The sequence below is a fragment of the Peromyscus leucopus genome, chromosome X, assembly GCF_004664715.2.
Source record: "Peromyscus leucopus breed LL Stock chromosome X, UCI_PerLeu_2.1, whole genome shotgun sequence".
Taxonomy (NCBI): Eukaryota; Metazoa; Chordata; class Mammalia; order Rodentia; family Cricetidae; genus Peromyscus; species Peromyscus leucopus.
The window spans coordinates 108917888-108935215 of NC_051083.1; the positions used below are offsets into that span (position 1 = coordinate 108917888).

Sequence of the window (17328 nt, forward strand, 5' to 3'; positions counted from 1 at the left end):
CTACCCTGGAAGCTGGGAATTATTTCCCATTCTGCAGTCTACAGAAGAGGCTCAGAGAGTCAAGTAACTTCTTCAAGGTCACCCAATAGCTGAGAAAAGGAGCCAAGATTTGGTTTTATTTCTGCCTGAATATTTTTATGCTGAAACTCCGACAATTTCCTTAACACCCTGTTTGCTAGAAAATAGAAAGTTTTGAGTATATTGCCCCAGGTGTGTTCACTGCCACCTTTCTAGAGATTCAGTGGTAGTGTTGACAATGAAAAATGGAGCTTTATCTACTGCATTCAAACAAGCTTCTGTGAATGATATTTTGGATAAAATGTCTAAATTAAAAATCATGGAGCTTGTTTCTCATATTAACTATGGACTCAGTGAGTTGTATGACCACATGGCAATCATTCAGCATTTTTGGTGACTCAGTTCTTCTTTTATAAACCAGAAGGCATTGCTAGGCAATGTCTATAATCTCCTATAGTTCTATTACTCCATGGTTATATCTATAAGTTTATCAAAAAAATAAAGGAACAAAAAAGGACAGTTAGTAAGCAATTGTATTTACAGAGTTGGAATTTTCATTGCCTGACATGAAGAATTCAATTAAAAGCTGAATGAACCTAGCATAGACGTGTGGGAGGATTGCTTTGATTGTTGAAACTGCCTACTCTTGACTCCACTGTTAACCTCACTGTTTTTGACAGCTATGGTTTCAAAACTATCTTTTGAACAATACATCTGAGAATTCTTTTTTAATGCACATTATCAGAACCATTTCGCTAGCATGGAATGAGCTTTTCAAGGTTTGTTGGACTCTAATATGTTTACTTATACTTTAGTAGAATAATTTCTTAATTTAAGTGAAACTTATATGTTCTTTTTTTTAACTTGGAGATTAAAAGTTCTAATTGCTGAAAAAAAAATTAAAAATTGAATTTAGTCTAAAACTTCAGCTTGTAGGTTTTTAGCTGGGTTTCATAGTTATAATAAACCCACGTTTTTTTTTTTTTTTTTTTGATAAGTCTTGCTCTTTTAAGATACTTGTGGTCATCTGCTAATCTGATTGACCTAAAGGTCAATAAGGATCCAGTGTGGGTACTGTAGTGGTTTGAATAGGTATGGCCCCCATAGACTCATGAGTTTGAATGTTTGGCCCATAGAGAGTGGCATTATTAGGAGGTATGGTCTTATTGGAATGGGTGTGGCCTTGTTGGTGGAAGTGTGTCACTGTGGAGGTGGACTTTGAGGTCTCATATATGCTCAAGCAATGCCCAGTGTGACAGTGTATTTTCTGTTGCCTGTGGATCAGGATGTAGAACTTTCAGGTCCTTCTCCAGCACCATGTCAGCCTGGGTGCTATCATGCTTCACACCAGGAAAATAATAGACTCTACCTCTGAAACTATAAGCTAGCCCCAATTAAATGTTTTCCTTTACAAGAGTTCCCGTGGTCATGGTGTTTTTCACAGTAATAGAAACCCTAATGTGGTAGTTTGAAAGAAAATGGCCCCCAAAAGGAGTGGCACCATTAGGAGATGTGGCTTTGTTGGAGTGGGTGTGACCTTGTTGGAGGAAGTGTGGCACTGTGGAGGTGGGCTTTGAGGTCTCATACGTGCTCAAGCCACACCCAGTGTCTCAGTTCACTTCCTGTTGCCTGCAAGTCAAGATGTAGGACACTTGTCTACTTCTCCAGCATGCCACCATGTTGAGCCACAATAAGAGCAGAAAATAAATGACTATTGAGTGCTCAGCCCAAAATCACATATCTATATTACATGTCACCCCCTGCAAGTCTCAAATACTGTCATAGTAGTGGTAGAAAGATGTAAGAACCAAATGGTGGAGAGGAGTGCTGTAAAATGCTGTCCTTTGGACATGACATGGCTATCACATTCATTAACTCAAAGCAGCCATGGTTACCTATACGAGACCTAGACAAGGTCAAGCCAACCAAATTTCCAACATGGGGAAGGGAGGAGCTCACAATCTTCCACCCCAACTAAGTAGGAACTCGCTGTTGATAATGTATGGTGAGTGGAGAATCACTCTTCTTTCAAGGCATGGCCTTGGTAGAATTCCTATGCTATAGTGGATGGTCCCTCACATATGCACATATTGGTAGCAATAATTGGACTTAGTGCAATATTACAAAAATAAGAATTTGGGAGGGAAAAGTGTTACAGTGGAGACCCAGAAGACAGTAAGGTAACTGGATATTGACATGATTATATTTCATTGTGTGTATATATGAAATTTTCAAGAATAAATGTTGAAAAAGAAAAAAATAATCACAGTGTGGTGGTTTGATACAGAATGGTCCCAATAGGCTCATATATTTGAATCATTGGTCTTCAGGTGGTGGAATTGTTTGGGAAGGATTAGGGCATATTACCTTATTGAAGAAAGTGTGTCACTAGCAATGAAATTTGAGGTCTAAAATCTTATGCCATTTCCAGTTAGCTCTCTTATGTTATATGTCTAATCATGCAAGTTCTTAGCTACCTTTCCATTGCCAAGCTTTCTTGCTGCCATATTCCCCAACATGATGGTCTTGGACTCTAGCCCTTTGAAATCACGAACCCTAATTAAGTGATTTCTTTTATATGTTTCCTTGGTTATGGTGTCTTTTTACAGCCATAGGAAAGTAACTAAGACAGAAGTTGGTACCAGGAGTGACTTTTGATGTGACATGCCTGACCATGCTAATTTGGGGGGAAATATGGAAGATTTGGGGACATTGTACTAGAAAAATGGCCAAATGCCATCAGCAGTGCTTAATAATGGGCCATCCTAGTAGCACCTTGGAAGACAATTGTTACAAGAACAATGTGGACAATGGGGTTCCAGCTCAAGAGGTTTTAGAAGGGAACAATATTAACAATTATACCAGAAACTATTCTTGTGATAGTTTGACAATTAATGTGGCTGCTTTTTGCCCATGTGCAAAGCGTCTGCCAGAGGTCAAATTGAATAATTTTGTAGTAATTTCCTTGGCTGATGATATTTCATGGTAGCTAATATTTATTTTGTTGTGTGGTTATTAGTGGTCACACTTATGTAGATTTACAATGAAAAAGAAAAGCAGGGCAAAAAAAATACAAAATGTACTGTTTGAGAAGAAAAAGACTACCAGGAAACTTAATGGTGGAGACAAATATTGTGCTCAAAGAGATGAGAAGTTTAAAGAAAAGTCTTCCTGCCTTGGCTGAGTCTACCAGGCTGGGCTGACTCCCAAGGGGAGACCTTGCCTTGGAGGAGGTGGGAATGGGGGTTGGATTGGGGGGGAGGGCTGGAGAGTGGGAGGAGGGACGGGGGGAATCAGTGGCTGATATGTGAAATCAAGTTAATTATAAAATAAAAAATATTAAATAAAAAAGAAAGGTCTGATTTGAAATGGAATAAGGGAGTGATGCCCTCAGGCTGAGACCCTACCCAGCTAATTCTGCAACAGGTGAAAAGAAAAGTCTTAGAGAATTATGTTTCTAAATATCAACAAAAAAAATCAGATCTTTCAAATGCGATTCACGAATGTGTCTAGGTTCCATTCCAAGAAGGCTGCAGATATTGGCATTACTGGCCACATGATTCTGGCTTTAAAATCATGAAGGGTACAGGAGTAAAGGGGTTGAGGAACTGCCCTCCATGGTTAAGGAAATCTACTAAGTCTAGGCACGTTGAAAGGCAGTTACTGACTGGAGGCCTGGAGAGTCATTATGTGAAGTTGTGAAACCAAAGCCTGGACTGTGTTGGAGACTCTGAACTGTTGGAATAGTTGGAGTTGTGGTATATCTGCTATAGAGAGCTTCAAAGAGGAAGTGTAACCAGCTCAAGAGAGAAGTGTGTTGTAGTTAGCAAAGCATGACAAAAGATCCATCTAAGTCCTTTGATATCTGAAGTAGATTTTGTGTTTGTTCTGCTGAATTTTGGTTTTGCTATGGTCCAGTATTTCCTCACTATGTCCACTTTCATACACATTTTAATAGTAATGTATATTCTGTGCCATTGTATATTAAGGGTTTAAAATTAAGAAATTGCTTTGAGTCTCAGAATAGACTTTGGACACTGAAACAGTGTTGAGATGGTGGAACACTAAGTAACCTTTGAAGTTGGAATAAATATATTTTGCGCTATGATATGGCTACAAGATTATAGGGGAGAGGGATGGAATGTGAGGGTTTTAATGATAATGGCCCCCATAAGCTCATAAATGTGGATGTTTAGTCTCTCATTAGTTGAACTGTTTGGGTAGACTAGATGTGACCTTGTTGGAGAAGTTGTGTCACTGGGGGAGGTCTTTGTGGTTACAAATGCTCATGCCATTTTTAGTTAGCTCTCTCTTCCTTGTGGTTGTTGTCTAAACATGATTTGTCATGGACTCAACCTTTTGAAACTGTGAGCTCCAATTAAATGCTTTCTTTTATAAGTTGCCTTGGTCATGGTGTCTCTTCACAGTTAAAAAGTAACTAAAACACACAGAAATTAAAAATTCAATTGAAGGGTTTAATAGCATAACAACCACAGCCAAATAGAGGCTTAATGAGCTAGACAACCAACATGAAGAAATTATCCATGCAATAACACAGATAAGAAAAAGATATGGAAAACAGGAGAGAAGTAATAGCATGAGGACTAGAAAGGAGAATCAAAGTGAATTTCTAATTGGAGATACTATCAAATAAAAAGAAATAAAGCTTAAAAAAGATAATGCCAGAAAAAATTATTTATAGAAGATAAAGATTTTTAGAGTCAAAAGGTCAACAATTCCCAAATATGCTAAATAATCAAGAAAAATAACAGAACTAATCCACACAGATGGTTACTAAAGGACATTGGGCAATGAATTATACTCTTGGTTTCAACTCTTAATCATGCATAGTAAATTAAATTATTTTCCTCCTTGCCTATATAGTTCATAGACCTTAAAGAAAAGTAAGAAAATGTTACTAGTTTTAGTAGCAAAGCCAAATGAAGTTGTTTGCAGTAGACACAAGCAGCTACTCAGAGTTGTTCTGAGTTTGAATCTTTCAGGTTTTTAAGTGAAAAAAACCTTACTTCATACTTTTAAAAAATATATCTTCATTGAAATAGAATTGTAACATTTTCCCTGCCTCTTTTATCCCTGAAGTATCTCCCATGTTCTCCCTAACTGCTCAAAATGATAGCCTCATTTTCTTAGATTATTATCATTACATATATATATCTCAATATCTATCTATCTATCTAGCATCTATATATAATGTCTATTCACAAATACATGAATACAATCTATCATTTCTATTTTTGTTGTTTGTATATATAGGTACTTCAAAATCCTTTTTTCATTCTCTTCAGTGACTCAGAAGAATATGAACATAAATCAGATCTCTGGAGCCATCATATATATATATATATATATATATATATATATATATATATATATATATAATGATATAATCAATGTTTAGTTTGTGATCTTCGTTTGAATAACATGAATATGGCCATATAATGGAATGAAGAAAATGGTCCTGTGAATGTAGGCTACTTTAATTATAAGAATGATTTTAGTTTATGGTGTGGGCATACATAGTATACTAGTTAGTTTTTTTATGAACTTGACTCAAGTTAGAGTCATATGATAAAAAGGAATGTCAGTTGAGAAAATTCCTTCATCAAATTGGCTTGTAGGCCTATAATCAACCAATTATTGATTGATGTAAGAGGGCACAGCCAACTGTGAATGATGTCCCCTCTGGGTAGGTAGTCCCGGATTGTATAAACACGTAAGCTGAGCGAGTCATAAAAGCAAGCTAGCATTCCTCCATTTCCTCTGCTTTAGTTACTGTTTCTAGATTCCTGCCTTGAGTACCTACCCTGACTTCTCTCCATGCTAGAATATGATGGAGATTCATAAGCATTTCTTCTTTATGTAGCTTTGGTCATAGAATTTATCACAGCAATAGAAAGGAAACTAGGACACATGGGATGCATATTTTCATCTCTAATCACCTGATTCTCATATGCAGGATTGGGATAATGTGTTCTCTCTAATCTACCACCATGTTCTTGTCTTTGATTTTGTCCAGTTGTAGCTGAAGTTTTCACCAGTCTTGCCTGGTCCACAGTCAAGACAAATCTCTCTCACCCCCAGGTCCCACAGCTGCACAGACCCAGCCAAGTAAACACACAAAGACTTATATTACTTATAAACTGTATGGCCACGGCAGGCTTTGTGTTATCTAGTTTTTTTTTATATCTTCAATTAATCTATTTCTATTAATCTATAAGTTGCCATGTGGTTTGTGGCTTACCAGTATCTTAACATCTTCTCACAGTGGTGGCTGGCAGTATCTCCTGACTCAGCCTTCCTGTTCCCAGAATTCTCTTTTCTCCTTGTCCCGCCTATATTTCCTGTCTTGCTACTGGCCAATCAGTATTTTATTTATTAACCAATCAGAGCAACACATTTAACATACAGAACATCCCACAGCATCCAGTTGAAGCCTACCTTTTTTCTGTCTCTCTCCGCTATCTCACTATCAAAGCATCAAACCGTTCTATCTCCTCTTTGAGAAGACTACTGTGGCTACAGGGTGAAATGTGAAGGTGAGTGTGCAGTGACTACTTTCTTTATAGGATCTTACACATAAGAATAGACATACTTTATAGTTATCTATTTCCAGGTCTACTTTTATCTTATGTAGTTAAATATGAAATGAAACAAATGGCAAATAGTAAATGAGCACAAAATTCAGAATAATTGAGTATATGAGAAGGATGTATTCAGCAGTGAAAACCAAATTCTACTTGTTTGCTTTTGATGTAAGTGTACGTCTATCCCAGTAAATCTCTTATATGATACTTTAACCATATAAATAAGCATCCTTTCTCACACTCATACAAAACTTCATTTTCCTGCCTTCATGATTGTTTTAAGAGTCCCTGGGTTGAAAAACAAATTTTAAGGTACAATGTCCTCAAATAGTAAAATTATCTCAGATTTACAGAGGCCTTTGGAAATTTACCTCTCACTTTAGACTTGTCAAATTGTCAAAGTGTCACTGTATTTTTGCGTTGCTGCCTGCTAATGATGGCATAACAGGTGTGCTATTTTACTGTCTCAGAACAAATTAAAAAAAAAGTGTGCTTTGAAAATATCAGATATTTAATGTATTTTAAATCACATTTATCTATTTGTATGTATAATATTAAGGTGCTTTTACTGGATTTTTTTTAATAAATGAGAAAACTTAAAATTGGAGAATATTTTTGGGTTCAGTTTCTATTTTCACTTGAGCAAAAAAAAAAAGGCTTGGGGGTGACAAACCATGTCTGAGTAGGATGTGTTGCTAGGAAATCATTATAATAGTGTGATTTTTTTCCCATTTCATATCTACCTCCCAAAGATATTTCTGCACATGCAGTTTCACACACTTAATTTGGCTTGGGATGCTTTTAAAGATGCTCTTCATTTTCATTTCTAGTGTCACCAATGAGCTACACTTATTTCAACAATCTATTGTTAATGTTTTGACCTGACTTTAGTTAATGCTACAATGTCACAAGTGTAGGTTAAGAATTCTAATTAATATGATCAAAATCACCTCCAAGTTTGTCTTTTATTTTTAGTGAGTATAAAAGTGAATTAAAAGAAATTTCAGCATAGGTGATATATCTTGAGCATCAGGTTAAAATAAAATAAGCTGGCATGAATTAATTCAAAACCTTTCCTCCCTTTTTATTGTTAAAAACACTATGTCCATCCTTTTCTCCATCATGTTTCAGTGACCTTTGGCCCTTAACTGAGCTTTTCTTTAAGTCCAGATATCTGTAGAGTTAGGATGCATTAATGCTGCTGCTCACTAGCGAAATCATATTTCCTTTTGTGAGAAATTAATCTCTACTACTACGAAATCAAGGTGTGTCTAGAACTGCAGAGAGAAAAGTATTTGCAATCTTAGGTTTCTCTTCTGCTTACCTTACTGATTTCCTTTTATTGAAAATGCTATATCCTAGTTACCTTATATGTGAATGGATTTTTCTCTTCGGCAGCATGATGAATGGCTATATGTCATCCTCATAGAATGTGCATTAGATTTTTGATAAAGCTTCTTTGTCAAATGGTATCTATGACCCTGTTTTAACTATAATATTAGAAGGAAAATTCTGTGTACGCATGACTCACTTTAAAAGGTCTAATCAATTCCTGGAAATTGCAGGAAGTGATATGTTATGCGTCTTGGAGATAGTCAGATGAAAATCTTTTCATCATTAGCGTTTTCAATAAAAAGAGAAACTGACAATGTTTTGAAGCATATGTTGCTTGCATAATCAAGGAAAGTTTCCTTGGCAACAATTATTATATGAATCCCTTACGACTTTCTCTGATAATTATCTTTTTATTAGTAGATTCATATAACTATTCATTAGAGAACACTTAAAAACATAGTGAAACATTGCTGTAATGAAAAGAATATATAGGTACATATGTACATACATTTCTCTGATTGTGTGCATTGTCTTGTGCAGATGTAAATGTTTAAAAGCATGTTCTGTATGTCAGGGCATGAGAATGTTCTTATAATAAGAACTATTTTCACTTAATATAGTCTCACCACAAACATTATGAGAGTTAAGAGAGTTAATGGACTATATCCACAAACAATTCATAATCGATGTCAATAGTCTAATATTCAGGATCAAGAATCATAGATTTTAGTATTAGAATGTACCTCAAGGGCCTTTTGGCTAATCTACCATTTCACACATGAAGCAGTTGAGACACAACTAAATTAAGTATATTACTCAAAGTCACTGTGCTGTGAATATATTCATACACACAGACACCTACATCCACAACTACATTGGCACTGCCATTTCTCTAGTGCAAAGAGGGACACACATCAAAGGATAGTTTAAAAACAAGTATTTCCATACAAAGTCTTCTGATATCTTTAGGATCTAATACTCTCTTTGGATGAGACAGATGATGATACACTTCAATAGTATGTTCAGAAATGCCTCAATTGTTATTACTCTGTATATTTCTAGATGGTTAATCTGCTTCTAAGACATAACTATTACAAGGGTGACTGTAGCAGAACAAGGGCAAGAGTTGTCCTCTTTGTATAAAGGCTTACTTCCATCAAATGTGCTATCTATTATTTGTGAGTAAAGACAGAGTGGCTCAGATCAATTTCATTAAGAAAAAAGAGATACAGGACTCTATATTCTACCTTTATGCTCCCCAAAGAGACTGCGACTAGAAGAAGTCAGATTTTTACCAAAGAAATATAGTAGACACATTTTACGATGCTGATCTCAGAGGCCAGGGCCAATACCCTTACAACAGGCTAAATGTATTACTAAGATTTTACAGCAAGGAGTTATGTTTTAAGAGAGCACAATGTGACCTGTGGTATATCCAAATCTAACCCACGATATAACAAGCTTCTATTATATTCCTCTTGAGGTATTTTAAAGACTAATGAGTTAACCTTTGTGAAGTGTCACGAGACTATCAGGCTAAAGAAGTCTCTGTCAAGTATCAATTTAAGGTTGCAAACAATACTGTAGGTAGAAAAACAGACTAAAAATGATCAGCAGATGATTTGCTGCAGTCCCCTTGACATCAAAGCAGCATAGTTAACATGGTAAAAGCTAAGCAGCTTCATGTACTTGGAGGAGGAAGATGATCAATGGCAAAGAGCATAACCACCTTCGAAATGACATGATCCATTATCAGAATCAGATGCTAAATTGCTTCCTGTACTGAGAACACTCAATTAAAAGTCTGCACAGTGAGATCATCTCCATGGTTAAATATGCTCTTTGGGAACAACCTTTATAGAGCTTAAAAATCACAGAAGGACTATTCCTACCATGACACTAGAGATTTGGAAAGCGTTTCCTTTCCCTGTTTTTCAGTTTGGTAGTTTTATTAGGGAGCCTTTTGCCTGAGAGGCTATTGAATTTAGGATCATATCTATCTACCCTTGTGTTTGTGTTAATAAGAGATGTTTCTAGAGAGGTTTTGTTATTGGGTCTGAACTGAATGAATGTGACTTTGGTTCAGGTTTTCTGGACAAACACATTCCATTCACACACTTGGTGTTTTTGATCCTCATCTGCTTTTCACTAAGCTAACTTATTCACTTGAGCTCTGTCTCTTTGCCTAACTCCTGTCTTATTTGGGTAGCTATGGTGGTATGGGGCTGAAAATAAAAATACCATATGCATCATAATATTAGTAGCTATGATTTCTACTCATAGGTTTGAAACTTTCTAGGACTATGGCCTTGGTAAAGTCACTTATTGTTTCTGGTGATCAGTTTCCTTGTGATGAAAAAAAAATCCCATGTCTTTCTTGTTCATTGTTTATCATTTGTCTAGCCATTCCAGACTGCAATGCAGAAATCTTTATTTATGTGATGGCATATCCCAAGACCATAGCAAATAGCACAGAGTAGGTAGTTAATAAACATTCTTTACTAGGTGAAAACTTACCTCACTGAGTGGTGTTACCATTTATGTAGCATGTTAATAATATGCAAATCATCACTAGTAAAATCCCAGTCTTCATTTATACTCATTGTCTTAAAGTCCTATTATTTTGAGACAAAGTCTCATCCTACAGTTTTAGCTGGTTTTGAATTCTTTAAATAGCCCAGACTGTTCTTGGTTTCATGTCAATCTTCTTTTCTCTCTGTAGGTTATAGCATAAGATAACACATGTGGTTACCAAGTCCTATTTCACAACCTGTATTACCTATGTTCGATCTTTTTCATCTGATCTTAAATTCCTTCAAATGCAGACATGGTCATGACACTACCCTGCTTGAACTCCTTTGTGATGGTTAATCTTCATCATTAGCTTGACTGGATTTAGCTAGAAATACACCTTTGGGCATGTCTATGATGGTGTTTCTAGAAAGGTTTAACTGAACAGAGAAGACAGACCATGAATGTAGTGGGTGGCACCATTTTTTTTTTTTTTTTTACTGGTTAGAGTCCTAGACTAAATAAAAAGAAGGTGAGCAGAATTTCAGCATTCCTCTTTCTCCTCACTGCTGACCTTTCTCATACTGCTGCCACCAAGTCTTCTCTACCATGATGGACTGCAACCTCAAGATGTGAGCCAAAAATGTTTCTTTCTTTCCTTAAGTGCCTTTTGTTAAGGCCTTTCCTCTCATGTACATTTTCTTCTTTGCCTAAAGGACTGGAACATAGCATTGCATGTTAGGGAATGCAGGCATGGTGGTTTGGTTAACAAATGTGCCCCCACAGTCTGGAGTACTTGAACACTAGTCCACAGCTTATAGCTATATAAAAAAGGTTTGGAGGTATAGCCTGGTTGGAGGAAGTATGTCACTGGAAGTAGGTTTTAAGAGTAAAAAAATCACTGCACCAAGGCTGCACAAAGGTTCAGGGAGGAGGGGCTTGGACCTGCCTCAACTGAATATACCAGGCTCTGCTGACTCCCCATGGGAAACCTTGCCTTGGAGAGGGTGGGAGTGGGGGGTGGGTTGGGGGCAGGGCTGGGGGAGAAGAGGCAGGACGGGGGAATCTGTAGTTGATATGTAAAATGAATGGAAAATCTCTTAATAAAAAAGGAAGGAAAAAAAGAGTAAAAAACTCTCACCTACTTCCTGTTTGCACTCTGTTTGCTTGTGATGCAAGCTGTGAGCTCTCAGCTTTGTGTTCCTGCTGCTATGCCTACAGCTTGTTGTGTAGCTCTGCTCTCTTGCCAGAATCTTATCCCCATGGAACCATAAGCCAAAATAAACTGTCTCTTTCTTAAATTGCCTTTGGTCATAGTGTTTTATCACAACAACAAAAAGTAACTCATACAGCAGGTAAGACTAGAAGGAGGAACTGTATATTGAATTTAATATTGATTCATTTGAAATAGAAACATTTTAATTCCTGCCACTAGTAATTGGTATATTGGGAGGAAGTTTATCTAAGTGTGAGGAATTAGGAAGAACATGTGTGGGATATATGAGGTCTGAGGGAACAAATATTTGATACAGAATCACTCTTTTTTACTTAATTCATGTTAGCTAGTTCTATATAAACAAACAAGTGCCTTTTGTCATTTCTTGTTGATTTCTTTGCACTTCTGGGGATTGAATTCAGAGCCACATCCCCAATTCTAGAAGTCAAGTGTTGACTCAATATTAAGGATCCTATTTGGGTAAAAATACCATTTTTTATATTCTTCCTACACAATCATGTGCACTCTTGGTCTGCTGAACTCCTCAGGGAGCATTTGCCTGCAGTTTAAGATTTATTGTTTGGAAGTTTTGTATATTTATATAATAAATTTTAGTCATTTTTACTACCTATTCTCCTTTCTCATCTGCTTCCGTCCTGCTGGAAGCACTCTTCTCAACAAATGAAAGTCCTACTTTTATATATTCTCTTGTTATGCAGCCCCCTGAGTTTAATTAGAGTTTCTTGCCTAGGTGTGGGTTGGAGAATTATTTACTTGAGCAAGAACATCTTATTAGTGACTACACCACTGAAGAAAATGACTCTCCCCAAAACACATGGACCTTCCCCCATCCATGTTGGGTGTTGACAGAGCTATATAGCAAAAAGGATTCTTTAATAATTCCACCCTTGAATTTCAACCCCTTGATTGACATGTCTGTGGTGATATTTTACATGTGCTGAAATGTGGTGATATTTTATTTGTATGTTAATAAATAAAGTTTGCCTGGGTATCAGAGGAAATAGAAAGCTGTTTTAAGGAAACAAAAAAGTCAGGCAGTGGTAGCACATGCCCATAATCTGATCACTTGGCAGGCAGGGTCTCTGTGTGTTTAAGGCCATAGTAGGGGATAGAGCCAAGCGTGGTAACACATCTTTAATCCCAGTACCAATCATAGAGACCTGGAGGTCTGTACAGACAGGCAATGACAAGGAAGTGAAGTAGTTGGGCTAAGAGCCAATGAGAGGGCAGAACAGCAAGGCAATGAAAGCCTGGGTAGACAGGAAATCATGGCATTTTGGAAGCTACAGATCTGGTGAGGTAAGATGGTTGGTGGCTCTCACTATTTCCCTGATCTCTAAGGCTACCCCTATATTTGATTCCTTGTTCTTTATTTAATAAGACCGTTTGGAAATTTGGCTACACATATCTATCTACATCTTATGCAAACTTCTCCAACATGAAGTCATGATCAATCACTATGTCTGGCCCGTCTACATGAAACCTGCATTTGTACCCATCTGCTTTTTTCCCCTATCAGTGACCTGAACTGGTTATACCAGGCTTCCATTTCTCTCAGTCACCACACTCAACTGCCACTTACTTCCCTGTGCCATCCTTTCTTGAATTAGTCCTTTCAGTGTTTGTCAGAATGGTAAAATTTAAAAAAACCTTGTAGTTTCTTTCAAACCACTCAGTTCATTCCTATTGGATCACAAGGAAATGCAAATTCCTGAGCATGGCCTGTAAATAAAATTCTTTATAGTCTGGCCCAGTGTTCTTCTCATTGGTGACAGTTTTATCTTCTTTAGCATTCCTGCACTGCAACTAACCCAATGACCACCAGGTGTGCCATTTAGATTTGTGTCTTTCTTTTTAAAGCTATCCCTTCTGCCTTGTTTTTCATTGTGCACCCAATAAACACTCACCATCTTTCTGCATGAATTCAAGTGTGAAGCTTTCTTCAATGCCATCCCTCATCTTAGGGAAATAATATTGCCTACTCTTCATACTCTGTGCCCCATGGCCCTGGACATGGTCTAGTAATAACACTTTTTGTATATGATAAAGTAGGTAATGGACTCTTAGATGGCGGTAATTAAATACATGAAGTGTTCAAGGTCAAACTTCTGTCTCAACATGTGTTATATTGGTGATTTGGGTATGTTATCGCCTGTCTCTGTGCCTCAGTTTCTTCAGCTTTAAAGTAGTCACAATTATACTTAGAGTGAGTTGAACTGATACATGTGCAACACTTAGAATAGAGACAATACAAAGTCATTATGTGTTTTCTACAATAAGAATACTAGCATCAATATTATTTTAAAATTGGAGCTGCAGCCCATACTATTACATTTAGCATGTTGAATTAGGAAAGGTGTTCAATAATATGTTGAAAATGAGTTAATAATCAGGCTTGATTGCTGTGATACATCTCCATAAGTCTAGTCACTTTGATTTTGTCATTCCTGTCTAACTTTGTAAATGTTTCTTTCCTACTAGATTATAATATCTTCTTCTGCAAAGATGACACCCATTTTGGCACATCTGTATCCTTGGCTCCAATAATCATGCCCAGCACATAGATGTTAGTATATATTTTGTACATATATAAATAAATGAATTTTAAGAACTGCATTTAGTGGCAATTAAATAACCTTTATCATTTAAATTTTTTCCTGCTTCTTTGAGACAAGATCTCACTTTATAGACAGACTATCCTAGAAGTCACTACATAGCCCACGCTGGCCTGGAAATTCGGATCCACCTTCCGCAGCCTTCCAAGAGCTGGGGTTATAGGCATACATCACCATTCTGAGCTCTAATTTTCTGATATTTTAAAATCCACTCCTATTTTCCATATTATTTCAATGTGAAAAAACAAAATTTTAGTGAAGTTTGGCTATAATTGTGGTTAAGAGTTATGTTAGAATTATTTATCTTAACAGAGGGATCATCATGCTTCCTTGGTGTAGAATCACAGACTTCAGTTCATATGTTCAGTTCAGTTAACTCACTGGTAACAAAATCCCACAGTTCACTGAAATTTTCTGCTCACCATATGCCATTTTATATACTCCACAAAATCCACAGGCAGAAGCTTTCCAAGAGTTTTCATTGGTTAACTCTATTCATTTAACAAGAGTATAATCTGAAGACACAAAATATAAAGAATGACCTATTCTTTCCAACACTTGCATTTCAGAAGAAAAGAAGAAGCCATGTGTACAAACACTTAAATCACAATGGCTTCTGTGCTCTCTTGCAATGCACATGGGATGGATTTTGTAGGATTCATATTGACCTAGTTAGAAAAGGTTTAACAAAATGAATAAAGTCATAGTTGGTCTTGGTGGGTAGGTTGGATTTTTCTAGCTTAAAAGTTAATAACATTTTATGATGAACAAAAGACATGGAAAGTGTGAACATTCAATGAATGTAGGATAAGTAGATCTTACAGATTGTGCAAGCAGAGGGAGGGATTTACTCATTAAGCAGAAGTAGGTGGTAGGCAGTTTTAATAGTTTGTGGTGATCCTTTGATAAGGAGCTTATCTGTAGACAGGAGAGAACTATAAAAGATGTTAGGATAAGAAATGGGGAAAAGAAACAATGTTGTAGAAATAATTATATGGTAATAATATATTAAATGGGGTAGAGTACTGTGGTTCTGTTTTTTTTATACAATTTAATTTTATTTTATTTTACAATATAATTTAATTCTATATATCAGTCCTGTTTTTACTTGATGAGTTCCTCAGTGGAGATGCTGACTATTCAAGTTTGTGGCAATAGAGATTTGAAAGAATCTGAAAATAGATTGTAGGAAATGTGAAAAATATTGAAATAATTATAGTAAAATACACAAAGGGAACAAAAGGTAAATCACATGCACCTATCGCAAAGAAAAATACTGTTGAAATAATGTAAATAAATGACAGTAAAATACTGACCTAGTTGCCGGATTGTGGTGGCACATGCCTTTAATCTTAGCATTTAGGAGGCAGAGTTATGCGGATCTTTGTGAGTTCAAGGCCAGCCTGGTCTACAGAGTGAGATCCAAGATAGGCACCAAAACTACACAGAGAAACCCTGTCTCGAAAACAAAACAAAACAAACAAAAACCCTGACATAGTAAATACCTGGAAACTTACTGCACTCCAGATCTTGAAATATAGTACTTTAAGGAAATGATCAGTTATACCTTGTGAATAGAGGAAGTGAGAGAGATAACCCAATGTACCTGTAGAGCAGTCCGATCCTGTCCACTTGGGATCACAGCTGCAAATGCCAGTGTCCAGAAGAAAAGTTCCATGTCCTGAGCACTGCTCTTGACATATAGGAAGCGGAGTTTCACAGTTGACTCCTCCCCAGCCAGTAGAACAATGACATTCTCCTTTGACACAGATGCCATGGCTGGAACACATTGGGTCTAAGCAGTCCTCTGAATTCCCAAAAAAACAAAACAGAAAAGGTGGGGGTGAGAGGGAAGGTTGGTAGAGAACAGGTGTGGAATAATGGAACTGAGATACATTGATTTCCTAGTATTGTATCGTTAATGTTGCTTTAATTAGGCAATAAAATGACTCATGCAAACATTGTGTTTAAACCAGAAGATTATTAACACTTAAAAATATGGTAGGGTATGATAAAGGTTGTAACCTAAATTTGGAAGAAGAAAATCACACATATGCTGCATGCAATTCTGAAAAGTATGTGATACCCCCCACACAAATGAGTAGGTGGACCTGTATGAACCCTCAGTATGAATTTCTCAGCTTTACAAAAATGCCTGAGCATTTTTTGATAAGCCATTCTTTATCCTTTCTCAAATTAGAATCAAAATTTTACTTAATGTGTCTAGGGGTTTTTAAATAGTTTTTAATTTGGATGACAAGCTATTTGGTGAAGTGACTGCTGTTATATGAAATAATAAAATTTATATAAATTTGTTATAACTTCACATTTATTCTTCAGAAGCACCAAAAATGCGACATTTTTAATTCATTTTCAAAATTTGTTTCTTTATTCCCCATTCTTTTATCTGTGGCAATCATCTTAGAATAGATATAATTCTATTTGTCTCTGATTCGATGATTTCTAGAAATTTTTGCCTTGTAGAAAATTGTTTTGTGCTTTCCCCTGACTATTCTATTTGGTATGGGAAGGTTGACTTCCAAATTATTTGTCTTCCTATACAAAGAAGACTGTAATACTTTGTCCTAATATTAATTATGCTTTGAAATATTTTTTGCAGCAATGGGAATACAATGATACAACCTCTGTGAATTTGCAAGACTGACTTACTTTTTGGGTGTGGATTGTTACCACAGAAGGTCTACTATTAACACTGTTATAATTGGTGCTATTGCTAGTATAATTACCCCAAGACTTGAAGGTCATTAAAACAATATTCTAATAACTGTGCTAATCACCTAATAAAATATCCAAATGTATATCTAATTTGTTTCATGATTTGGCATAAGTGATAAAGCCCAAGATATAGATTATTTTTAGAAGAACTCTATTTTGTAATGACAAAATACAACAAGAACAATAAACAAAATTCCATTAATTTATTCTGACTTCTTTCTTAAGAGATTTGCTATATTGAATCACATTTGTTATGTCTAGCTGCCTATCT

The 17328-nt window shown here is 36.2% G+C and overlaps 1 protein-coding gene across 4 annotated transcripts in view; it reads right to left on the reverse strand.

Annotated features, from left to right (window-relative positions):
• Nucleotides 1-17328, reverse strand: part of Tenm1 (teneurin transmembrane protein 1) — an 829897-nt gene that overhangs the window by 230854 nt on the left and 581715 nt on the right. For all 4 annotated transcript variants that reach the window (XM_028881639.1, XM_028881638.2, XM_028881636.2 and 1 more), the window contains one exon: nucleotides 15928-16128. In XM_028881639.1, coding sequence (XP_028737472.1) covers nucleotides 15928-16128 — 201 coding nt within the window. The remainder of the gene's footprint in view (nucleotides 1-15927; nucleotides 16129-17328) is intronic.